At 26.3% G+C, this 26,409-nt stretch overlaps 3 protein-coding genes across 3 annotated transcripts; 2 read left to right on the top strand and 1 right to left on the bottom strand.

Annotated features, from left to right (window-relative positions):
• The first annotated feature begins 301 nt into the window (after positions 1 to 301).
• On the top strand, positions 302 to 6,501 carry LOC122506502 (probable protein phosphatase CG10417). The gene is made up of 6 exons (XM_043618728.1): positions 302 to 552; positions 1,354 to 1,633; positions 1,731 to 2,538; positions 4,465 to 4,636; positions 4,762 to 5,217; positions 5,622 to 6,501. The coding sequence occupies exons 1-6, from the start codon at positions 442 to 444 to the stop codon at positions 5,859 to 5,861; spliced, it is 2,067 nt and encodes a 688-aa protein (XP_043474663.1). The 5' UTR covers positions 302 to 441; the 3' UTR covers positions 5,862 to 6,501.
• Positions 6,502 to 8,495: 1,994 nt separating this feature from the next.
• Positions 8,496 to 9,908, bottom strand: LOC122506508 (intraflagellar transport protein 20 homolog). The gene is made up of 3 exons (XM_043618736.1): positions 9,726 to 9,908; positions 9,202 to 9,356; positions 8,496 to 8,649 (listed from the first exon to the last, which is right to left on the bottom strand). The coding sequence occupies exons 1-3, from the start codon at positions 9,847 to 9,849 to the stop codon at positions 8,536 to 8,538; spliced, it is 393 nt and encodes a 130-aa protein (XP_043474671.1). The 5' UTR covers positions 9,850 to 9,908; the 3' UTR covers positions 8,496 to 8,535.
• A 425-nt stretch (positions 9,909 to 10,333) lies between these two features.
• Positions 10,334 to 17,132, top strand: LOC122506505 (BTB/POZ domain-containing adapter for CUL3-mediated RhoA degradation protein 3). Its single transcript, XM_043618733.1, has 4 exons — positions 10,334 to 10,964; positions 12,273 to 12,585; positions 12,713 to 12,911; positions 15,330 to 17,132. The coding sequence occupies exons 1-4, from the start codon at positions 10,691 to 10,693 to the stop codon at positions 15,534 to 15,536; spliced, it is 993 nt and encodes a 330-aa protein (XP_043474668.1). The 5' UTR covers positions 10,334 to 10,690; the 3' UTR covers positions 15,537 to 17,132.
• The last annotated feature ends 9,277 nt before the right edge of the window (positions 17,133 to 26,409 follow it).

The raw sequence follows: 26,409 nt of genomic DNA, 5'->3' as shown, positions 1-26,409 counted from the left end.
TCATTTTCAAGAAAATTAAATAAAAATTCCCCAAGAAATTTCGGATAAAATACTTGTGTTAGGGAAAATATTTTTAAAAATCTGCCTTTTAATACAGTGATAAGTGATTAAAGTGAAGAACTTCAATTAAAAGAATAAGTTAATTGTTTTCCTAAAAAAATAACAAGAAATCCGCGTGAAAAACTGAATTTGCCCTAAAAAAAATAGTGATTGAAATAATATATTTGAAATTCGCCATTATTGGCGGGAGGAAAGATAAACTGCCGCCCTAGATGGCGTTCTCAAAGACTAGAAAGAGGAGCTGAAAACAGAAAACCCGAACCGGTCATGGTGGTAACGATCGTGCAGCGCACTTGCGTTTCTGAATTTTCCCAGTGATATCGCGCAATAATCACACTTATCATTTAGCGAACAACGTGTCAGCGGCCGGTTTCAATAAAAATGGGCGCTTATTTATCCGAACCGATAACCGAAAAAGTGTCCACCGATCAAACGGGGAAAAATATTTCATACGGCGCGAGTTCAATGCAAGGCTGGCGAATTAGTCAAGAGGTAAGTGTGTGGATAAATTCTCAAGTGCTTGCATTACACCGTTAATCCTATATACTTATAATTTCGAATAATGTTTGCCATGTTCAAAATATCTAATCAATTAGTGTAAGAAATTATTTCTTTTCTATTTCGGTATAAAGGACAAATTTATTCACTTTTACCGCTTTACAAAGTATTTTTAATACCAAATTGAGCGGTTTTATGAATCGTTTGGAAATATACATATATATATGTATGTACATGCATATATATCTACATTACGTTGCGCCTGCAAAGATGCCATTCTGCCGCGAACCTATATTTTTACATTCTTTCTACCGGTTGATAGGAAAATTTATTTTTGCCACAAAAAATATTTTAATAAACAAAGTTAAACATTTTTTTTTTACTGTATTGTTTTCAATTTTTGCAAAAAGAAAAACCAGTTAGGCAGAAATAATTAATTGGTTGATAGTCATTCGTTTGCCGCCAGAGTAATTTGCATTGTATTCAAGAGAGGAAAAAGTCAATTCTTTTTTCTTTATTATTATTTTTATTATTAATTTTCAGGGGGAAATTTAGGATATTTTTTCGATTTTTCGATATTTTTATTTGCAGAGATACTTTTCGTTTTAAATAGCAAAACGCGGGGAAAGTAACATAACCTCTTATAATCTCGTGTTCTTGTAATTTTCTTTCGGGGATAATAAGTAAAAATTCAATTATTGTAAAAATTGCTGTTGAATTTTAAAGGTTTTTTTGTTTTTATTTTTTTTCAGAAGTAGAATTGAGAATAAATGTATAGTTTTCAAATTTTTTCAGGATGCCCACAACGCGTGTATTGAATTCGATGAAAATGTTTCACTATTTGCCGTTTATGATGGACATGGAGGTCATGAAGTTGCTGCATATTGCGCTCGAAATCTACCGGATTTTATAAAAAATACTGAGGCGTATAAAAATGATGATATTAAACAGGCCCTCATTGATGCATTCTTAGGTTTCGATGCTACTTTGGTAAAGCCGGATGTAATCAATATATTGAAGGAAATTGCAGGAACAAAGGATCCAGACAAGAAGAAAGATGACGATGAGGAATCTGGTAATTTTTTTCTTTTTTTTCCCTTAAATCTTCAGGGTTGATCTTACAAAAATATTTATTTAATTTTATTGATTTAATTTAAAAAATGTGGTTCTAGATGAAGAGGAGAACATCAACAGTCTCTGCATGGAGGCGCAAATGCCACTTGAACAAGTAATGGCGAAATATCAATCCGAAGGTTCGCAACCACCGTCAAAAAATGAGAAGAACGAAATTAATAATCGTATTTATTCAACGAGTCCGTACTTACGAAGTCGAAAGGGTAAAGAGAAGGCAAGTTGTTCATCGTCAGGCGCCGGTTGCTCTTCATCGTCATCGTCATCCTCGTCATCGTGGAATACAAACGAAAGTGATGTGAGTAGCTCGAGTCAACCTTGTGGTTCAAGTTCGGCAGATAGAAAAGAATGTGTGGCAAGCAGTGAGGCAGAACAAGTTCTCGATTCAACAACAAGTAATGGTGAAGTTGCCGCCGAGACATCTGATCGTGTCGCTTCAACGCAAGCTGAAGAATCAGCAAAATCATCTGCCGACATGCCCGATAGTTCAGAGGACGTCAAGGATAAAGTATCGCCAAGTAAAACGTCACCAGAAAAAAGTACAAACGACACGGAAGTGATAAATGGCGGCGGTGGCGGTGGTGATAATGGCTCAAAGGAAAATTTAGACGATGCCGATAGCAGTAAAGGTGGAACTGACAGTGCAATCAGCAGTTCTTGCAGTCCAGTTGATAACGGCGAGACGGAGGAGCAGGCGAAAATAAGTAGCAGTAACACTCGGAAACGACCGTCTGCCATTGAACTTTATAAGAGTTTGCTGCAGGAATATGCCGAGAGTATAGAGAATCCAGAAGAGGAGGAAGACGACGATGATGAGGAGGATGAGTCTTTTGTTGGAAATCGAAAAAAGTAAATTTTTAATTTTAAATTTTTCCCCATTTTTAGGGCTCGAACTAGGTCCGTAAATACCGTCAGGGAAGTCAGGGAAATTAGAATTGGTAAGAGAAATCAGGAAATTCAGGGATTTTTATTAAAAGTACTGGAAAAAATTAAATTTTTAGAATTTACAAGAAAATTCTGAATTTTAGTAATTTTTGTTTGCCTCATAAACTATGAAATTGTCAAGAATTCTAATACAGAACCTTCCATTTTTTCTATTTCTAACAATAATTTATTTTTAAATAACTTAATTCTTCAAGAACTATCATAAAATTATTACTTAGAAATTATTTCAATTATTTTTAATATCTACTATTTTAATAACATTTTTCATAGAATTCAATTATTTAAACAAAATTTGAGTAACAATTTCACAGGATTTCAATTATTTACCAATTATTTATAAATTTCTACGAACCAATTCAATTATTTTTAATTTTTTAATGAAATTTCTCGAAAAAATTCAAATATATTCAGAGAATTGAAAAAAAAAATTGTTCTGAGAAATTCAATTATTTTGAAAAATTTAAATAAAATTCTTTTAAAAATTCTATTATTTAAAAAAATTTTTGACAAAATTCTTTACAACATTTAGTTTAATAAAATTTTCACCACAATTCTTCTTAAAAATTCAATTATTTTCACAAATAATACATTTTTTTATGGAAATTCAATTATTTAAAAAAATTTGAATAAAATTCTTTGCAAGAAATCAATTATTTTCATAAATAATAAAATTTTTCTCCAGAATTCAATTATTTTGAAAAATTTTGATAAAATGCTTTATTAATTTAAAAAATAATAAAATTGATCATAGAATACAAATATTTTTGTAAAATATAACATTATTCTTTGGAATTAAATTATTTTCGTAAAAAATAAAATTCTTCGAAAGAATTCAATTATTTTCGTAAAAAATAAAATTCTTCGAAGAAATTCAATTATTTACGAAATTTTAATAAAATTCTTGCCAAGAATTCAATTCTTTTCAAAAATAAACATTTTCACAGGAATTGAATTATTTTAAAAAAAAATTAATAAAATTCTTCGGCAGATTTCAATTATTTTCTATTTTTTAAGGAAATTTCTCGATTGCATTTAATTTTTTTTTTGAAAAAGTTTTAAAAGATTCTGAGAAATTCAATTATTATTTTAAAAAATTTGGAAATAAAATTCTTTACAAGAAATTAATTTTTTTTATAAATAATAATATTTTTCTCTGGAATTCAATTATTTTTACAAATAAAATTCTTCACAGGAATTCAATTCTTTGAAAAATTTGTTAATAAAATTCATTGCAAGAATTCAATTATTTTCAGAAATAAAAAAAGCTTATCGCTGAATTTCAATTATTTTTTTTACAATTTTAAATAAAATGATAGAAAATTGCATTTATTCTTAAAATTTTTTTTTAAATTCGCCGAAAGAATTCTGTTATTTTTAAAAATGTTGATAAAATTCTTCATAAAAATTAAATTTTAAGAAATAATGCTCTTTATAAGAATTTAATTTGAAGAAATATTCAATTATTTTATAAATTATCTATTTTTGGGTTTAAATAATTGAATTCTCGTAGAATTTTCTGAATTTTCTAATAAAAATTGATTTTCATTTCATAAAAGTGAATTTCAGTTATAATTTTAGATAATAATTGAATATTAAATGAAATATAGCGTGAATTTTTAGAAGTAATTAAATTTTGAAATTAATTTGTTTGAAAAAGTTTAATTGCATTTTTTTAGTATTATTTGAAGTTTTAATTTTCTAATATTTATTCAATTGAAGAATTTAAGAATAATTGAAATTTCGTAAAATTGAATATTGTTCGAGCCCTGCCTTTTTTTACTTGATTAGAAAAAATTTATACTTACTTCTTTTTTTCTTTCTTTCTTTTAGGAAAAGTTTACTCAGACAGTTCGATGAAATGGATGATAGTGATGATGATGACGACGAAGAAGAAGAGGAAGAGGAAGACGAGGAGGACGATGACGAAGAGGATGATGACGACGATGAGGATGAAGATGAGGAAATGTACAACGATGACATTAACATGAATATGACCGAAGAGGTAAATTTCAATTTATAATAATTATAGCAGATTTCGTACTCAATTAAAATTAGAGAAAATCGTGACATAACTTTTAAAATAAATTAAAAATGTAATTCTAATTAGTTGATTATATTAATTAACAGCCTGGATCGGACAGCGGTTGCACTGCAGTCGTGGCACTATTGAAGGGTAACGATTTATACGTCGCAAATGCTGGCGATTCAAGATGCGTTTTATGCCGTGATGGCGATGCAGTTGAATTGAGCTTTGATCATAAACCGGAAGATCAGCCGGAAATGGATCGCATTATAAAAGCAGGTGGCAAAGTAACTGCCGATGGACGCGTCAACGGTGGACTCAATTTATCCCGAGCAATTGGCGATCACGCGTACAAACTAAATGTCGAATTGTCACCTCAGGAGCAAATGATTTCAGCATTACCCGACATCAGGCACATGACAATTGATTTGGAGAGAGATGAATTCATGGTACTTGCTTGCGATGGAATTTGGAATTTCATGACAAGTCAGGACGTCATTCAATTCGTGCGAACACGCCTCAAGAAGGGTTGTCAAAATGTCTCCAAAATCTGCGAAGAGGTTCTTTATTTCTATTTTATGAAACACTTCGTTATTCAGTAACTTGCTTATTTTGTATTTAATATTTTTATTTAATCTTTCTGTCTAATATTTATATTCTTATTTTTATGTTCTTTTACTTTTCTGTACTTTTCTTTTTCTGTATTTTTATTTTTCTGTACTTTTACTTTTCTGTATTTTTATTTTTCTGTACTTTTACTTTTCTGTATTTTTATTTTTCTGTATTTTTACTTTTCTTTTTCTGAATTTTTACTTTTCTGTACTTTTATCTTTCTGTTCTTTTACTTTCCTGTACTTTAACTTTTCTGTACTTTCATTTTTCTGTATTTTTCTTTTTTTGTATTTTAACTTTTCTGTATTTTTATTTTTCTGCATTCAATAATTCATATTTTTTTTTCTCATAGTTATTCGATCATTGCCTCGCGCCAAATGTTTTGGGCGATGGAACTGGATGCGACAACATGACAGCGGTGATTGTTCTATTTAAACCATCATTGCCAGTTAATGATGTGAGCAAATCAGCGAGCGAACAATCAGTGACGAAGAAAAGGCCCGTGACACCCGGTTCACCGGAAGCTAAGGATTGCACGACGCACGACACTGTGATAGATGAATGCAAGCGTCAAAAAACAGAAGCCGTTTGAAGGAAACAAAAAAAAAGAGGGAAAATGTCTCGAAACTGAAAAAAAAATAATTGACCTACTCATGTTCAAGTGAATATAATTTTTTTTAATTTACATACAACTTTTACATAGTTACGCAAAACAGAAAAAGCAAAAAAAAACAAAAAAATGCACGATTTTTATATATAAAAGGCACTCGATAGACTGATTTATTGGGACAAACGTGGGTGATACGTGTTTCTTTACAAGAAAAAACTGATAAAAACCAACGAATCCAAATTATTTTTCTTTATTTCCGTTATTTGTGAATTCAATTTCTTTTTTAAATCAAAATTCGATGGTTTTTTTCATAAAGAAAAATAGGATTGTAAAAGAAAGTAAAGTTTTTAACGAAAGAATTGTGTAATTCGAAAATTGTAAACGACGAAAAAAGGAAAATGTAATAAGCATCAAATTTTTTCTTTTTTTAATTTCAGTGGAAAGACACCTTTATGTATTTGTAGATGATAAGGTAAAAATAAGCATACATTTAAAAAAAAAAAAAGTACGGCAAATTTAAGGAAAACTATGAATTGTATGAATTGTATGAATTGTATAATTTATTGTTTTTATTCACATCGACGTCATAACATTTAGATTTAAATAATAATTTTTAACTATTTATCGTTCCGGTGGTTAAACTAAATTTTTTTTCTCATTGGTTATGGAATTAATATTTAGAGAGAGAAAAAAAAGCACAAAAAAGAAAGGAAGAAACATTTTTTTTTCACTTGATTTGCATTTATAGTGCCCTTTTTTTCTTTCTTTTTTTTCACTATCATTCCCAAAAAAATAATTTAAAAAAAACAAGCACAATTTCAAATTTATTTTTTGAATCATGGATTCTGCGATTTGTACTCTTGATTTTTTTTTTAGGAAGAAAAGGTACATTAAATGTGCGATTGTACATATTTCTAAACATAAGCTGTAAAATTTATATTTGTAATCCAATACAATCGATTAATTTCTTATTTTTCTTTTTGAATAAAGTTTATTTTTTAATCCCTTATAGTTACGATTTTTATAGAAAAACAAAGAATGAGGTAATTTAGAAAAAAATTCTCTGGCTTCAAATTTATTTTTTTTTATGTGTAAATCACCGAGTCTTTAAAGTTTAACTTCGAATAATTGTACTAAGCACACAATACCAAAGTGACTCTTTCAGTTTTTTATGCATTTAAAAAGAGGAAAAAATGGAAATTCGACTTCTACAGGAAAATAAATATATATTATATATTATATTGACCGATGTGACGAGCTCTAATGTAGAACACATTAGAATTTTTGCTAGACAGTAGTAATTTATTGTACACCGAACTTTTATATTGATTGCTGTAAAACTATAGTTATCTCAAGTAATTATAGTTGTATAACAATATTTATAGTTATATAATAAGAAATATAGGCCGAGAAGAATTCTTTTAAAGTAATCCTTTGATTCTTCGTAAACTTTTCTATTTTTACTGATAAATTTGTTATTACTCGTTAAGCTGATATTTTTAACTAGAAAAATCAAGAAAATTGTTTCAAATACAATTTATTTGACTTAAATAAAATTAATTTGATTCAAGTAAATATTTATTTGTCTTGAATACAATTTATTTGATTCAAGTAAATATTTATTTAACTCAAATAAAAATTATTTGACTCAAATTAAATTAATTTGACTTAAATAAAATTAATTTGATTCAAGTAAATATTTATTTGACTCAAATATATTTTATTTGATTCAAGTAAATATTTATTTGACTAAAATAAAATTAATTTGATTAAAGTAAATATTTATTTGACTTGAATCAAATTTTTTTTTCATTATCTCCAAATTAATTAGAAGAAAAAATTCCCCAATTATTCAATTAAGTCAAAAGGATTGATTTAAATAATTTTTTTCAGTTTATACAAACTAATGACAGTCTAAAACAGCCTGTTCTAAAAAATAGTTTATATAAAAGTAATTATAGTTATATAACGATAATTAGTTATGTAACAATAAATGCTGTTATATAACAATTAATAATTATTATTATATAACTATAATTACAGTATTCAAGAAAACTTTTCGATTGCTTCTGATTTTGTATAGTATGTCGATATAAATAAATATATATTCCATTTTATATAATACATACAAAAATATCAAAATGGAAGAAAAAATGTATTGATTTAAATCGGTTAAATGAAAAAATTTGCGAAAAATTGTAAATAAAAGAAGAAGAAAAAAAGAAGGAAGAAAAAAATTGAAGCAGTCTGAAAAGCTCATATTTACAATATAAAATTTAGAATCAGACAGAATTATAATTAACTCATGTGCCTTTCATGTTCAGGGGTCGACAGTCTCCATTTTTTTTGTGTAAATTAGCTGTCTCTGATTTTTTTAAAGGAGATGGTCTTCACCAAAAAAAAAAAAACAAAAAAAAAAACACTTCGATATTATAATAGTTATTGCAAAAAGAAAAAAAAATCTTACAACTATGTACAATATGCATATATCCGTTTCGTAATACATGTATGTACCATGAAGACAAAATTATAAATGTCTCTTTTTTTTGCACTTTGATTAATTTAAGATTTTGTTTTTTTTAGAAAAGGAATTTATTTTCATTTTTATTTTTCATTACATTTTAAGTTTTTTATTTATTTTTAATATTGAATATTTTTAATTTACAGTAAGATGTTCAATTATTTCTAATTGTTCCATTTCGATTTTTTTCAACGAATCGTATTGAACTCGAAGTCTCTCCAATTCTATTGACTTTTCCATAATTAATGCCTGGAAAGGAAATTTCAATTTTAGAGAAATTAACCATTTATCAAATATTCGAGACTCGCAGGCTTCACACTAAATAAATAAATTTTTTAAAAAAATTTTGCAAAAAGTAGCTTTAATATTGAAAGAAGTAGTAAAACGTATTCATCAAAATATTTATTTTAATTAAATTAAATTTATTTAAAATTGAATTAAAAATAATTGAAAAGCTACTATAAAAATTTTATTATTTATTGAAAATAATTGAATTCTTCCAACAAATATTATTAATATTTTTTCAAATAATTGACTTGCTGGGAATGATTTTATTTTTTGTCTGAAAATAATTGAAATCAATTATTTCTATCAAAAACTTTGATAAAATTTTAATAAAATTGTTTTAAATAATTAATTTCTTTTCAAAAATTTTTATGAAAATTGTATTTCAAATAATTGTGAATTTCTGCAAAAATTGTATTATTTATGAAAATAATTGAATTTTGGAGAAAAATATTTTTTAAATTTATGCAACGAATGAGGTGCAAAGCCTGGACCCGGGAAAGTTTTCTTTTTTACCTGCATTTGTTGTTTTCGTTCCTCTCGTTCTTTGGCAACTGAACGAAGTAAATTTCGTGCACCAATTACTTTCATTTTTTCTTTATCAACCCGTTGTCCCACATTATCCAAAATCTTTATAAATTCATCCGTGCCTTTCTTAAATTCCGTAATTTCTGCAAAAAAAAACAAAATTTTTATAATTTATTTTTCAAAATTATCTCCGTCGGTATTTGTTTCGATTGAAAAATTTGCCACTAGATGGCATGTAGGCAAAAGTGTCCGATCGGTAAATCGATAAAAATATGAGACAAGTTCTTTGGTTGTGGTGATTTTTCGTATGTTTAATTAAGTGACGATTTTAACGATATCAAAATTGAAATTAGTGAAAAAACGAAAGACAAGGTAAGTGAAAATTTAAAATTCTCTTCTATTTTCACACTTTTATTTTGTGCTTGAAAGATGTGCTCCAAAAATAAAGTCGATGTGATAATTTTCTACGAAAGGTGCATTTAGATACAAGTCCCATTATATTTTTTACTTACTGGTGACGAAAGTTTGACTTTCGTCCTTTAATTTTACCGCTTGATTAACAACTTCTGGATCTAAAACTCGTATTTTACTTAAATCATCAATATAAAGTCCATATTTTGCTAGCGAATCTGCCATTTTCTCTCAAAGAAACAAACAATAAAATCCAGGGTTGCTAGACAATTCAGTGATACCAACCAAACTTGCCTGAACCTAACAAAAACGGGGTGAGAGGGGGATCAATAATAATCCCAATTTCGATGAATTTAATTTCTCCAGTTCGATCCAAATATTATTGAAATATTTCTAAATATTTCTCTATTTTTCTATTATCAAGAATTTTTAATCAGTTGACAGACTTTTAACGATTTTTTGAATTTCGCGCCAATTTTATCTTTTTGCGGTTGGCTTGACTTCATTAATAAAAAATGGTGATAAAATAAAAATTATTATAAAAGTTTGTCGTCCTCACTCGACTATCTCGTAAATAAATCCGATAGAAGTGAATACGATTTCAATTTTAAAAGCCCGTTTTCATTGAAATTTACAATTTTCTAATTGAAATAGTAATTTAAAAAGTGTAAATTCGTCATATTGGTGCAACTGTCGCACATGCGCAAATTGGAGAAGAAAAAAAAATGCTAGAAGTCAATATGGTGGACGTTCATTAGATAAGTATTTGTTGAAAACGTTGAAAAATAAGAGATGTGAAAAAAATTCTTGCTTTTGGATTTAAAAGTGATAATGGGGAATAAAAGTATATTAATTGTGGAGGTATAATTTTATACCGACATTTATTACGGTTAAGAAACGAGAAAAGTGAAAAGATAAAAAAAATGAGGCTAGGAGAGACGACGTAGATAAATACCTCTTGAAAAAGAAAAATAATTTTCTTCCCAATTGTTTGGAATTAAAGAATTTTGAAGAGAAGTAAAAAATTGTGTCCAAATATTTTTCTCTCTCTAATCAGATTTGTTAAATGTTGAATTTGACATTTGATAAAATCGATATCTCATCATCGTCGTCGTCGTCGTCATCATCGAATTTATTTTCCTCGCCCATATCAACATTTCTCGTTAAAGTCAACGTTATGTCAGGAGATCATCAATCTGTCATTAAATATCCATCGGAATATGTTAAACTTAATATTGGTGGGTCATTGCATTACACTACAATTGGCACCCTTAGAAAACATGATACAATGTTACGAGCAATGTTTAGTGGTCGAATGGAAGTTCTTACCGATTCGGAAGGTAAAATTGGAAAATAAAATTCTATTTTATTCTCTTTAGTTTTCCTTTCTATTTTTTCTATTCTTGTTTTTTATTTTTTTTTTATTCTTTCCATTTGATTTTAATTTTCTACTAGCAAATTCACTTATTAAATACATAATTAATTATTATTGTTTCTTTAGTATTTTCAAAAATTTTAATATAATTCTTCGGAAGAATTCAATTATTTTCATAAATAATAACATTCTTGGGAAAAATTCCATTATTTTTTTAAATAGTAGAATTTTTTTGCTAGAATTCAATTATTTTCAACGAAATTTTAATAAATCTTTCAAAATAATTCAATTATTTTTATATATTTTATATATTTAAATTTTCATCGAAAAAATTATATTATTTTTCAAAAATTTTAATAAAATTCATCCTAAAAGTTCAATTATCTTCATAAAAAGAAAATTCTTTAGAAGATTTCAATTATTTTCATTATTAAAATCAAATTCATTGGAGAATTTCAAAAATTTTCAAAAATTTTAATAAAATTCTTCTTAAAAATTCAATTATCTTCATAAAAAGTAAAATTCTTTTGGAGATTTCAATTATTTTCATTAATAATAAAATTCTTTGGATGATTTCAATTATTTTCAAAAATTTGAAACAAATTCTTGTCAAGAAATCCTTTCGAAGTAAAATTCATCGTAAAAATTAAATTATTTTTCATAAATTTACAAAATTCTCCTGAGGAATTTAATTATTTTTAATACAATTTTAATAAACTTGAAAAAATTATTTGTTTAATTCAATTATTTTCAAAATTTTTAATTAAAATTATTTCAAAAACTGCATTATTTTGAAAAAAACTCAAAGAAATTCTTTAAAAGAATTTAATAATTTACAAAAACTCTAATAAAATTGTTTAAAAGAGTTTAATTTTCTATCAATAATTTTAGTAAACTTTTAATAGTAAAATCATTAATTACAGTTATTAAAAATTCGACTATACTTAATAAATTAAAGAAATGTTTTGAAAGAATTCAATCAGGATTTTTAAAAATTTTAATAAAATTTTTTGCTAGAATTCGATTATTTTTATAAATAATAAAATTCTGCGAAGGAATTTAATTATTCTGAAATTTTTTGACAAAATTCTTTGCAACAATTCAATGATTTTTAAATACATTAATTTAAAAATTGAAAATATTTGTAAAGAAAAATTATTTAAAAAGTTAGGATTATTAATATTAATATATAGATTTTTGAATTTGAAAGTTTGGCTTTTGTTTTTTCTTGGCTAGAGAAAAAAATGAGATTTTTCTGTTTATAATTTTTCAGGTTGGATATTAATTGATCGTTGTGGAAAGCATTTTGGCACAATTTTGAATTTTCTGAGGGATGGTTCAGTGCCTTTACCGGAAAGTGCAAAGGAAATGGCTGAACTTTTAGCTGAGGCAAAGTATTATTGTATAAGCGAACTGGCTGAGTCTTGTGAACAGGCGCTTCAGAAAAAGGAGCGCGAAACGGAGCCAATATGCCGTGTCCCTTTAATTACCTCACAACGAGAAGAACAATTGCTTATTAGTAATACAACAAAACCAGTTGTTAAATTACTTGTAAATAGACACAATAACAAATATTCCTACACAAGGTATTTTTTTTTTCATTTTTTAATTCTTAATCAAAAAAGTTTTAATTTGTTTTAATTTGAATGTTTCTTTTTTAAAAATATTTAAAACGTAAAAATGTAAATAATAGGAAAATATTTCTTTTCACAGTACATCGGATGATAATTTACTGAAAAATATAGAACTATTTGACAAAATGAGTCTTCGATTTAGTGGTCGTGTACTATTCATAAAAGATGTAATTGGTTCGAGTGAAATTTGCTGTTGGACGTTTTATGGACACGGGCGTAAAGTCGCTGAAGTTTGTTGCCATTCTATCGTCTATGCGACTGATAAGAAACATACAAAGGTAATTTTCAAGCAAAATTCATTTACAACAACAAAAATTAACTAAACTGACTTTTTTCGACTTTTTTCAACCATTTTTTAGACTTAATCTCAAAAATTGCGACATTTTCGATTTTTCTCCCCAATATCAGACTTTATACTCGATAATTAATTTTAAGAAACTAGCAAAAAGTAACTTGAAGACAGAAAAAAGTAGTTATCGAAAAATTAAATTTGACGTCTCAATTTTTTCATAATTTCTAGATTAAATTCTATAAATAGAATAATTTTTTTCAAATAAATATTTAACTACCTATTTATTTTTCTACTGAAATTGAAATATTTTAAATGATTTTTAACGTAAAGCCTTTTTGAAATTAAACAATAGTATTTCTCAAAATTACAACAAATTCTTCAAAAAATTCAATCATTTATTTGTTGAAATTTTTAAATCGAAAATTATGGAAAAATTTAATAAATTTATTTCGAAATAAAAATTTAAATATTATTTCACTTTTACAATTACAATTTTATAAATATTCACTTTAGAAATCTTTTGAAATTTAATTATTCAACAATTTTTACTACATAACTCTTCTAATATTCAATTATTATCTAATATTTTAACTGAAATTCAATTTTAAATAAAAAATTGTTATTAGAACGTTCAACGAGAATTTAACTATTTAAATACAAAAACAAATAATTTATTAATGGAATATTTCTTAAAATTGAATTCTTATAAAATGAAGCTTTATCAAAAATTTTCAAAATAATTGAATTGTTATGAAGAAATTTTGGAAAATAATTTAATTTTTTCAAAAAATTTAATTAAAAATAGATTGAATGTAATTATTAAATTGTAATAAACAAAATATATTACAATTTTTTTAAATAATTCAATTCTTTCGAAGAATTTTAGAACAATCTTTTTAAATAATTGAATTCTTTTGATGAATTTTAATGAAATTTTTAAGAATTATTACATTTTTCGAGGAATTTGATTAAAATTTGATTTAAAATAATTGAAATTCTGCAATGAGTTTTATTGTTTACAAAAATAAATTAATTTTTGCGAAGAACTTTATTAAATTTTGTTTAAATAATTGAATTCTGACGAAGAATTTTATAATTTATAAAAATAATTGAATTTTTGCGAAAATTTTTATAACATATTTTTAAAATAATTGAATTTCTGAGAAAAATTTTATTATTTTAAAAAATAATTGAATTCTTGCGAAGAACTTTATTAAATTTTGTTTAAATAATTAAATTCTTACGAAGAATGTTATTATTTATAAAAAGAATTGAATGTTTACAAAGAATTTTATAACAGATTTTTTTAAATAATTAAAATCTTTCAAAAATTTAATTAAAATTGTATTAAGAATAATTATTTAATTCTAATAAACAAATTCTAGCAATTAAAAATAATTGAAATTCCTGTGGAAATTTTATTATTGATAAAAATAATTGAATCTTTATGAAAATAATTGAATTTTATAAAAGAAATTTCTAAATAATTGAATTTTTCAAAAGATTTAATTAAAAATGTATTGAAAATAATTATTAAATTCATATAAACAAATTATATCATTTTTTTAAACAATTGAATTCTTTCGAAGAATATTAAAAACATTTTTAAGAATAATTGCAGTTTTTCGATGAATTCATTTAAAATTGTATTAAAAATAATTAAATTCCTCAGAAGAATTTGATTATTTTTACAAATAATTGAATTCTTGCGAAAAATTTTATCAAATTTATTGAAAGTAATTGAATTGTTAAGAATGTTATTAAAATTTTGAAAGTAATTGAATTCTTTCAAGAGATTTAATTAAAAATTTATTGAAAATAATGATTAAATTCTAATAAATTAAATATATCCATTTTTGAAAAATAATTCAACGAGGTTTATTATTTATTTATCTTCCTCAGAAGAAATTTATTCACTTATAAAAATAGTTAAAGTATTGCAAAGAATGTTATAACAAATTTTTTTAAGAAATTTAATTAAAAATGTTATGAAAATAATTATTAAATTCAATTAGACAAATTATATCAAAATTTTTAAAAAATGATTCAATTATTTCGAAGAATTTTAATAAAATTTTCCACAATTATTGCATTTTTCGAAGAATTAATTTAAAATTGTATTAAAAATAATTGAAATCTTTCGATGAGCTTTATTATTTATGAAAATAATTGAATTCTTGCCAATTATTTTCAGTACTATTTTAATAAACTTAAAAAATCAAATATTTAATTGTAATTTTTAGTAATTATTAAATTTCATTTTGTTTTGTATTTTTAATCGACTAGAGCGCCTTTTTTGCGTCTTAAAGTCAATTTGAGACTGGTTTAATCTTAGAAAAGAGAAACAAATTTTTTCCTTTTTGGAAAATTACGTAATTTGTCGTCTATTTCCCTTTTTTTAAAGGTTGAGTTTCCAGAGGCGCGAATTTACGAGGAAACTTTAAATATTTTGCTCTATGAGCATCGAAATGGACCAGATCAGGAATTAATGCAAGCGACATCGTCGAGGGGTGCTGTTCAAGGTGGTGCACCGCCTTGCACGTCAGACGAAGAAGAGGGCGAGCGCACAGGTCTGGCGCGACTTCGTTCCAATAAACAAAACACCAACTGACCCATCCGCACGTTTCTACCCCCATCGCAATTAGCAATTCGTAGTGGTTGGGGCGTTGTTCGCACATTAAAAACACGAGCCAATTTAAAATAGTCGCGCGCAATTTGCCTCTATTTCACACGTGAAATTTAAAGCAAAAAAAAAAGAAAAGTAATTTTTTGCGAGAATGGACTGCAAATTCTGATTTTTTTTCAAGGAAGAAAGAAAGAAAAGAGCACCAAAGAAAAAAATTAATTAAAAAAATCCCATCAGAATTTTTCTAGATTTACACAGAAACACAAACAATTTACCAAAGGCGTTGAATGGAAATTCAATTCTTTTTTTAAGACTTTAGAAAAAACAAAATGGAGAATTTGAATTTTATTCACGTTGCAGTTTTTTTTCAGTACGCGGATTTCACGTGCCAAACATTCTTTTAAATAAAGAAAAAAAAGGAAAACAAAAGTGATACTTTGCCTTATGCAAAAAAAAAGAAATTCTAGGTCTCTTTGTGTCAATTTTTTTCTTTTTTTTTAATTCTGTATTTAAATGATCCACAAAAATTGAACGTTCAAATGGAGGAAATGTTTTCGTATTAAAAAAACAAATTATTTATATTAAATAAAACATATTCAATTTAATATTTACTGTCGTTACGATTAATTTTTTTAGAGAAAAAAAAAAATTCAAAGAGGAAATGAATACATTTCGTTTATTTGAACTTTCAGATTTTTAGGAACATGAATTTAAAACGAAATTAAAATATTTTCGTAATTTTCAAATTCTCGAAAAAAAGAGAGAAAAGAAACTGGAAATTTAATTCATATTTAATTATAATTAGAATACTATTCTTGAATAATAGTAAATTATTACCATAGAAATAATAAATTTTTATTCTTTTCGAAATGCGCAGTATTTTCTTTTCTCTTTTTATTATTTGTTCGGCAAAGAAATAATTTTTATATTTAAATATCAGAAATAGTGGAAAAAACTTAATATGTTCGGAAAATTAATCAAAAAGTAAAAAAAAGTTCTTTAACGGGATAATTAAAAGTTCTCTAAAGGGAAATTTTTTTCTTTTGCCAACAAAAACGGGAATTTCGAATATATTTTTCTTTCTAATTAACTTATTAATGGCTGTCGACAAGAGGGACCATAAATTTATTGCTTTTTCGCGAATTAGAGAAATTTTTTTTTTTTAAAACATTTCTCCGTAAAATGAAAATAATTTCGCATTAAAGCAGAACTGGAAATTGTACAATCTTTACGTCTTTGTATGCGTGAAAATCTGTCTCTTGTGTTATTTATTACAATTTTTTTTTGTTCATATTTTTATATATATATGAAAATGTCTATACTAATCTCAAAAGAAAAAAAATGAAAAAGAAAAGAGAAAAAAAAAGAAAACTCGTACATTAGAGATTGACTCGAGTCTCTATAAATTAAATGTCAAAAAGTAACTGTACAACTTTTTAATTTTAATAATTTGTATATGAATATTGTGTATGTGACTGATCCAACAACGCACATTAAAAGAAAGAAAATCTTTGTGCTCAAAAGCCGAAAATTAAAAAAGAAAAAAAAATAAAGTACATTTTTTCATTCTATACAATTAAATACGTTTTTTTTATTAATTTTGCCCTCTTGGGACAAAGAGTTTGCCAATTATCATTTAAATTTAAAATTTTAAAATTATTAAATTAAAAAATTAAAATTAAAATTTTGTGTATAAAAAAATACTAATGCGACACTTACAGGGTTTTGTAAAAGAAAAATCACAAAATTGTTTCACTTGAAGCAATTTTAATTGTGATTATTTTTAAAAAAAGGAAATATTTATCTGTTATTAAAGTAAAGCTAAAAATAGTAAAAATGTACGAATAGTCATGTTAAAAAAAGTAGTAAATTATAAATTTGTTAATAAAATAATACTTTAATTAACAAGAAAATAAAAATTGAAAAATATTTTTGGCGCAAAAAATCGAATTTCCAGGCATTTTATTTTGTTTATAATAATGGAATTAATAAAAAAAAATGACAGATTGTAAATTTTTTTTCAAGGGATAAAAGTCTATTTAATATTTTCGAACTTGGAATTAATCAAAAAAAAAAAAAAAAATGACAGATTGTAAATATTTTTTTCAAGGGATAAGAGTCTATTTAATATTTTCGAACTTAAAAAAATAGTTGAATTAATAATTTTTAATATTTATAACAATAATTCTAGAATGAAGGTAAAACACCAAATTCTTAACATTTATATAGTGTTTAAATGGTTTTAAACTATTAAAAGTAAAACAAATAGAGAATTTAATAGATAAATGTTTCGATATATTTCACAAGCAAAATTATTGACAAATAATTTCCGAAAAAAATAGATGTTAATATGCATAAATATGTGCCAAAAGTTTACAATCGTAAAGTTGATATGTGTATAAATGTAAAAAAAGAAAGAAATCTGTATAGTAAATGAAATGACTAAACACTAAATATGCGATGAATTTTATGTAAAGTAAAACAAAGTAACTGATGGCAAAATTACCGCCATTGATTGTATCACATAAATTACCGCATATTAGAAAAAAATGCATTATCAGTCGTTGCATTTATTAATTAATATTTTCTCATCGTACATATACCAATGATGAAGAAAAAAGTGTGTGTGTGTGGTTCTTTGCACACTTTTCTCGAGGCGGGAGAAAAAATTGTACAATATTATTTTAGTGTACAACAATAGAAGTCGTTTGTAAATAACGATGACAAATTTGGAGTAAATAAATATGTTTACTTTCAGTGAAATTTAGTTTATATTAAGTACTTTTGAAATTCACTTTTTAATTTTTTTCTCCTCTTTCGTTTCTTATTTTGAAACGTATGTAGAAACGTTCTAAAGTCACCTAGGGAAGGAGTGAAGGTCACTCGGATGACTTTTTCATCCATTGAAAATAGGTAGGTTAATACGAGTATCATCTCTACTTCTATAAGTTATTTACGTTATTTGCAAATTTCAATAAAAAGAAACATTATTTTAACAGAGGAAAACAAAACAAAAAAATAAAAAACTTTTTTTTAAATAATTGATTTTTTCGAGGAATTGAAATTAAATTTTTAAGAATAATTACATTTTTTGAGCAATTTCTGTGAAATTGTATTAAAAATAATTGAAATCCTCCGATGAATTGTATTATTAATGAAAATAATTGTGTTTTTGTAAGGAATTTTATTAAAATACCTCTAAATAATTGAATTTTCGGGAATAATTTTGTTCTTTATCTTTAATAATTGAATTGTTGAGAAAAATTTTATTAAATTTTTTTAAATAATTGAATTCTTGCAAAGAATTTGATAAAAATTTTTTTAAATAAGCAAATTCCTGTAAAAATTTTATTATTTATAAAAATAATTGATTTTTATAAAAAAAAATTCTAAATAATTGAATTTTTCAAAAGATTTAATTAAAAATGTATTGGAAAAAATTATTAAATTCTAATAAACAAATTATATAAATTTTCTTTGAATTTTAATTTTTAATAATTGAATTCCTGCAAATGTAAATTACACACTAATTATAATCGTATTAATTCTTATGCTCCTAATTGGGAAAATTACTTGGAAAACACTCATTAAGTTAGGGAAAATATTTTTATGTTTCACGGTAAATGAAACTTGCATTTTTTTTCCTCTTTTTTCAAACAGAACATAAATTAGAAACTATATGAATTTTTTAATTAGAGAAATCTATATCTAAACTTATGTCTTAAAAGTTTTAATTTTTTATCTAACATTTTAAAATTTTTTTTCTGTTTCAGTGTCGAGAGGAGAATGGAGAAAGTAGAAACAGCGCTGCCTCTGCATTTACTAAGCTGGACCCAATAAGACAACATTGACATTTCTCCACAAAAAGCAGTACGTGACAGGTATGTAAAAAGTAAGTTTTTATAATTTCCGTTTGTAATAATGGATGAAAGGAAAAATCCTTACGATACAAGAAGAAGTGTGCAGCAAAATAAATCGCAATATTAAAAATTTATTTCTTCAAAATTTAATAATTTTAACCATCTAAAAATCACCTGAGTTCTAGTAGGGAAAGAGCACTACACAATCCTAAAGAATATAGAATTTTATTTCAATTTTTAAGTAGTAGCACCTCCACCCGAACGCCATCAGACAATCAAAATTTGGTAAAAACGAAAATAAAAATTTATTTCTTCCAAATTTAATGATTCTAATGATCTGAAAATTGCCAGAGTTCTAGTAGGGACTGAGCACTACACAATCCTGAATAATAGAGAATTTTATTTCAATTTTTAAGTAGTAGCACCTCCACCCTACGCCATCAGACAATCAAATTTAGTAAAAACGAAAATAAAAATTTATTTTTTCCAAATTTAATGATTCTAATGATCTGAAAATTACCTGAGTTCTAGTAGGGACTGAGCACTACACAATCCTGAATAATAGAGCATTTTATTTCAATTTTTAAGTAGTAGCACCTCCACCCTTACGCCATCAGACAATCAATATTTAGTAAAAACGAAAATAAAAATTTATTTCTTCCAAATTTAATGATTCTAATGATCTGAAAATTACCTGAGTTCTAGTAGGGACTGAGCACTACACAATCCTGAATAATAGACAATTTTATTTCAATTTTTAAGTAGTAGCACCTCCACCCGAACGCCATCAGACAATCAAAATTTAGTAAAAACGAAAATAAAATTTATTTCTTCCAAATTTAATGATTCTAATGATCTGAAAATTACCTGAGTTCTAGTAGGGACTGAGCACTACACAATCCTGAATAATAGAGAATTTTATTTCAATTTTTAAGTAGTAGCACCTCCACCCGAACGCCATCAGACAATCAAAATTTAGTAAAAACGAAAATAAAAATTTATTTTTTCCAAATTTAATGATTCTAATGATCTGAAAATTACCTGAGTTCTAGTAGGGACTGAGCACTACACAATCCTGAATAATAGAGCATTTTATTTCAATTTTTAAGTAGTAGCACCTCCACCCTTACGCCATCAGACAATCAATATTTAGTAAAAACGAAAATAAAAATTTATTTCTTCCAAATTTAATGATTCTAATGATCTGAAAATTACCTGAGTTCTAGTAGGGACTGAGCCCTACACAATCCTGAATAATAGACAATTTTATTTCAATTTTTAAGTAGTAGCACCTCCACCCGAACGCCATCAGACAATCAAAATTTAGTAAAAACGAAAATAAAAATTTATTTTTTCCAAATTTAATGATTCTAATGATCTGAAAATTACCTGAGTTCTAGTAGGGACTGAGCACTACACAATCCTGAATAATAGAACATTTTATTTCAATTTTTAAGTAGTAGCACCTCCACCCGTACGCCATCAGACAATCAATATTTAGTAAAAACGAAAATAAAAATTTATTTCTTCCAAATTTAATGATTCTAATGATCTGAAAATTACCTGAGTTCTAGTAGGGACTGAGCACTACACAATCCTGAATAATAGAACATTTTATTTCAATTTTTAAGTAGTAGCACCTCCACCCGTACGCCATCAGACAATCAATATTTAGTAAAAACGAAAATAAAAATTTATTTCTTCCAAATTTAATGATTCTAATGATCTGAAAATTACCTGAGTTCTAGTAGGGACTGAGCCCTACACAATCCTAAAGAATATAGAATTTATTTTAATTTTAAGTAGTAGCAGGTCCACCCGTACGCCATCAGATAATCAAAATTTAGTAAAAACGAAAATAAAAATTTATTTCTTCCAAATTTAATGATTCTAATGATCTGAAAATTACCTGAGTTCTAGTAGGGACTGAGCCCTACACAATCCTAAAGAATATAGAATTTTATTTTAATTTTTAAGTAGTAGCAGGTCCACCCGTACGCCATCAGATAATCAAAATTTAGTAAAAACGAAAATAAAAATTTATTTCTTCCAAATTTAATGATTCTAATGATCTGAAAATTACCTGAGTTCTAGTAGGGACTGAGCACTACACAATCCTGAATAATAGAGAATTTAATTTCAATTTTTAAGTAGTACCACCTCCACCCGTACGCCATCAGATAATCAAAATTTAGTAAAAACGAAAATAAAAATTTATTTCTTCCAAATTTAATGATTCTAATGATCTGAAAATTACCTGAGTTCTAGTAGGGACTGAGCACTACACAATCCTAAGAATATAGAATTTTATTTAATTTTTAAGTAGTAGCAGGTCCACCCGTACGCCATCAGATAATCAAAATTTAGTAAAACGAAAATAAAAATTTATTTCTTTCCAAATTTAATGATTCTAATGATCTGAAAATTACCTGAGTTCTCGTAGGGACTGAGCACTACACAATCCTGAATAATAGAGAATTTTATTTCAATTTTTAAGTAGTAGCACCTCCACCCGAACGCCATCAGACAATCAAAATTTGGTAAAAACGAAAATAAAAATTTATTTCTCATAAATTTAATGATTCTAATGATCTGAAAATTACCTGAGTTCTAGTAGGGAAAGAGCACTACACAATCCTAAAGAATATAGAATTTTATTTCAATTTTTAAGTAGTAGCACCTCCACCCGAACGCCATCAGACAATCAAAATTTGGTAAAAACGAAAATAAAAATTTATTTCCTCCAAATTTAATGATTCTAATGATCTGAAAATTACCTGAGCTCTAGTAGGGACTGAGCCCTACACAATCCTAAAGAATATAGAATTTTATTTTAATTTTTAAGTAGTAGCAGGTCCATCCGTACGCCATCAGACAATCAAAATTTAGTAAAAACGAAAATAAAAATTTATTTCTTCCAAATTTAATGATTCTAATGATCTGAAAATTACCTGAGTTCTAGTAGGGAAAGAGCACTACACAATCCTAAAGAATATAGAATTTTATTTCAATTTTTAAGTAGTAGCACCTCCACCCGTACGCCATCAGATAATCAAAATTTAGTAAAAACGAAAATAAAAATTTATTTCTTCCAAATTTAATGATTCTAATGATCTGAAAATTACCTGAGTTCTAGTAGGGACTGAGCTCTACACAATCCTAAAGAATATAGAATTTTATTTTAATTTTTAAGTAGTAGCAGGTCCATCCGTACGCCATCAGACAATCAAAATTTAGTAAAAACGAAAATAAAAATTTATTTCTTCCAAATTTAATGATTCTAATGATCTGAAAATTACCTGAGTTCTAGTAGGGACTGAGCACTACACAATCCTGAAATAATAGAGAATTTTATTTCAATTTTTAAGTAGTAGCACCTCCACCCGAACGCCATCAGACAATCAAAATTTAGTAAAAACGAAAATAAAAATTTATTTCTTCCAAATTTAATGATTCTAATGATCTGAAAATTACCTGAGTTCTAGTAGGGACTGAGCTACTACACAATCCTGAATAATAGAGAATTTTATTTCAATTTTTAAGTAGTAGCAGGTCCACCCGTAACGCCATCAGATAATCAAAAGTTAGTAAAAACGAAAATAAAAATTTATTTCTTCTAAATTTAATGATTCTAATGATCTGAAAATTACCTGAGTTCTAGTAGGGACTGAGCACTACACAATCCTGAATAATAGAGAATTTTATTTCAATTTTTAAGTAGTAGCACCTCCACCCGAACGCCATCAGACAATCAAAATTTAGTAAAAACGAAAATAAAAATTTATTTCTTCCAAATTTAATGATTCTAATGATCTGAAAATTACCTGAGTTCTAGTAGGGACTGAGCACTACACAATCCTGAATAATAGAGAATTTTATTTCAATTTTTAAGTAGTAGCACCTCCACCCGAACGCCATCAGACAATCAAAAGTTGGTAAAAACGAAAATAAAAATTTATTTCTTCCAAATTTAATGATTCTAATGATCTGAAAATTGCCAGAGTTCTAGTAGGGAAAGAGCACTACACAATCCTAAAGAATATAGAATTTTATTTCAATTTTTAAGTAGTAGCACCTCCACCCGAACGCCATCAGACAATCAAAATTTAGTAAAAACGAAAATAAAAATTTATTTTTTCCAAATTTAATGATTCTAATGATCTGAAAATTACCTGAGTTCTAGTAGGGACTGAGCACTACACAATGCCTGAATAATAGAGAATTTTATTTCAATTTTTAAGTAGTAGCACCTCCACCCGAACGCCATCAGACAATCAAAATTTAGTAAAAACGAAAATAAAAATTTATTTCTCATAAATTTAATGATTCTAATGATCTGAAAATTACCTGAGTTCTAGTAGGGAAAGAGCACTACACAATCCTAAAGAATATAGAATTTTATTTCAATTTTTAAGTAGTAGCACCTCCACCCGAACGCCATCAGACAATCAAAATTTGGTAAAAACGAAAATAAAAATTTATTTCTTCCAAATTTAATGATTCTAATGATCTGAAAATTACCTGAGTTCTAGTAGGGACTGAGCACTACACAATCCTGAATAATAGAGAATTTTATTTCAATTTTTAAGTAGTAGCACCTCCACCCGTACGCCATCAGACAATCAAAATTTAGTAAAAACGAAAATAAAAATTTATTTCTCATAAATTTAATGATTCTAATGATCTGAAAATTACCTGAGTTCTAGTAGGGACTGAGCACTACACAATCCTGAATAATAGAATTTTATTTCAATTTTTAAGTAGTAGCACCTCCACCCGAACGCCATCAGACAATCAAAATTTAGTAAAAACGAAAATAAAATTTATTTCTTCCAAATTTAATGATTCTAATGATCTGAAAATTACCTGAGTTCTAGTAGGGACTGAGCACTACACAATCCTGAATAATAGAGAATTTTATTTCAATTTTTAAGTAGTAGCACCTCCACCCGTACGCCATCAGACAATCAAAATTTAGTAAAAACGAAAATAAAAATTTATTTCTCATAAATTTAATGATTCTAATGATCTGAAAATTACCTGAGTTCTAGTAGGGACTGAGCACTACACAATCCTGAATAATAGAATTTTATTTCAATTTTTAAGTAGTAGCACCTCCACCCGAACGCCATCAGACAATCAAAAATTTAGTAAAAACGAAATAAAAATTTATTTCTTTCAAATTAATGATTCTAATATCATTACCTTGAGTTCTAGTAGGGTGAGCACTCTATACAATCCGAAAAATAGAGAAACATTTATTCCACCCGTCTTCAGATTCCAAATTTTTAATGATTCTAATGATTCTGAAAATTACCTGAGTTCTAGTAGGGACTGAGCACTACACAATCCTGAATAATAGAGAATTTTATTTCAATTTTTAAGTAGTAGCAGGTCCACCCGTACGCCATCAGATAATCAAAATTTTAGTAAAACGAAAATAAAAATTTATTTCTTCCAAATTTAATGATTCTAATGATCTGAAAATTACCTGAGTTCTAGTAGGGACTGAGCACTACACAATCCTGAATAATAGAATTTTATTTCAATTTTTAAGTAGTAGCACCTCCACCCGAACGCCATCAGACAATCAAAATTTGGTAAAAACGAAAATAATTTCTTCTCTTCATATGATTTATTTTCTCATACGCCATCAGATAATTACGAAATAAAAATTTATTTCTTCCAAATTTAATGATTTAAATGATCTGATACGCCATCTATTTAGTAAAAACGAAAATAAAAATTTATTTCTTCCAAATTCTGATTCTAAAAAATTACCTGAGTTCTAGTAGGGACTGAGCACCTACACAATCCTGTTCTAGGAGTAGTCGAACCTCCAGAGCTACACGCCTAATTTCTCATAAATTAATGATTAAATCTGAAAATTACCTGATAGGGAAAGCAGCAGATCCGAAAAGAATTTTAGAATTATTTCAATTTTAAGTAGTAGCACCTCACCCAGAACGCCATCAGACAATCAATCATGATTGTAAAAAAAGAAAATAAAATTTATTTTTCCAAATTTAATGATTCTAATGATCTGAAAATTACCTGAGTTCTAGTAGGGACTGAGCACTACACAATCCTAAAGAATATAGAATTTTATTTCAATTTTTAAGTAGTAGCACCTCCACCCGTACGCCATCAGACAATCAATATTTAGTAAAAACGAAAATAAAAATTTATTTCTTCCAAATTTAATGATTCTAATGATCTGAAAATTACCTGAGTTCTAGTAGGGACTGAGCCCTACACAATCCTAAAGAATATAGAATTTTATTTTAATTTTTAAGTAGTAGCAGGTCCACCCGTACGCCATCACATAATCAAAATTTAGTAAAAACGAAAATAAAAATTTATTTCTTCCAAATTTAATGATTCTAATGATCTGAAAATTACCTGAGTTCTAGTAGGGACTGAGCACTACACAATCCTGAATAATAGAGAATTTTATTTCAATTTTTAAGTAGTAGCACCTCCACCCGTACGCCATCAGACAATCAATATTTAGTAAAAACGAAAATAAAAATTTATTTTTCCAAATTTAATGATTCTAATGATCTGAAAATTACCTGAGTTCTAGTAGGGACTGAGCACTACACAATCCTGAATAATAGAGCATTTTATTTCAATTTTTAAGTAGTAGCACCTCCACCCGTACGCCATCAGACAATCAATATTTAGTAAAACGAAAATAAAAATTATTTCTTCCAAATTAATGATTCTAATGATCTGAAAATTACCTGAGTTCTAGTAGAAACTGAGCCCTACACAATCCTAAAGAATATAGAATTTTATTTTAATTTTAAGTAGTAGCAGGTCCACCGTACGCCATCAGATAATCAAAATTTAGTAAAACGAAAAATAAAAATTTATTTCTTTCCAAATTTAATGATTCTAATGATCTGAAAATTACCTGAGTTCTAGTAGGGACTGAGCACTACACAATCCTGAATAATAGAGAATTTTATTTCAATTTTTAAGTAGTAGCACCT

Source organism: Leptopilina heterotoma, unplaced genomic scaffold, assembly GCF_015476425.1.
Source record: "Leptopilina heterotoma isolate Lh14 unplaced genomic scaffold, ASM1547642v1 Lhet_42, whole genome shotgun sequence".
Classification (NCBI taxonomy): domain Eukaryota; kingdom Metazoa; phylum Arthropoda; class Insecta; order Hymenoptera; family Figitidae; genus Leptopilina; species Leptopilina heterotoma.
This window is presented reverse-complemented; position numbering and strand designations above follow the sequence as displayed.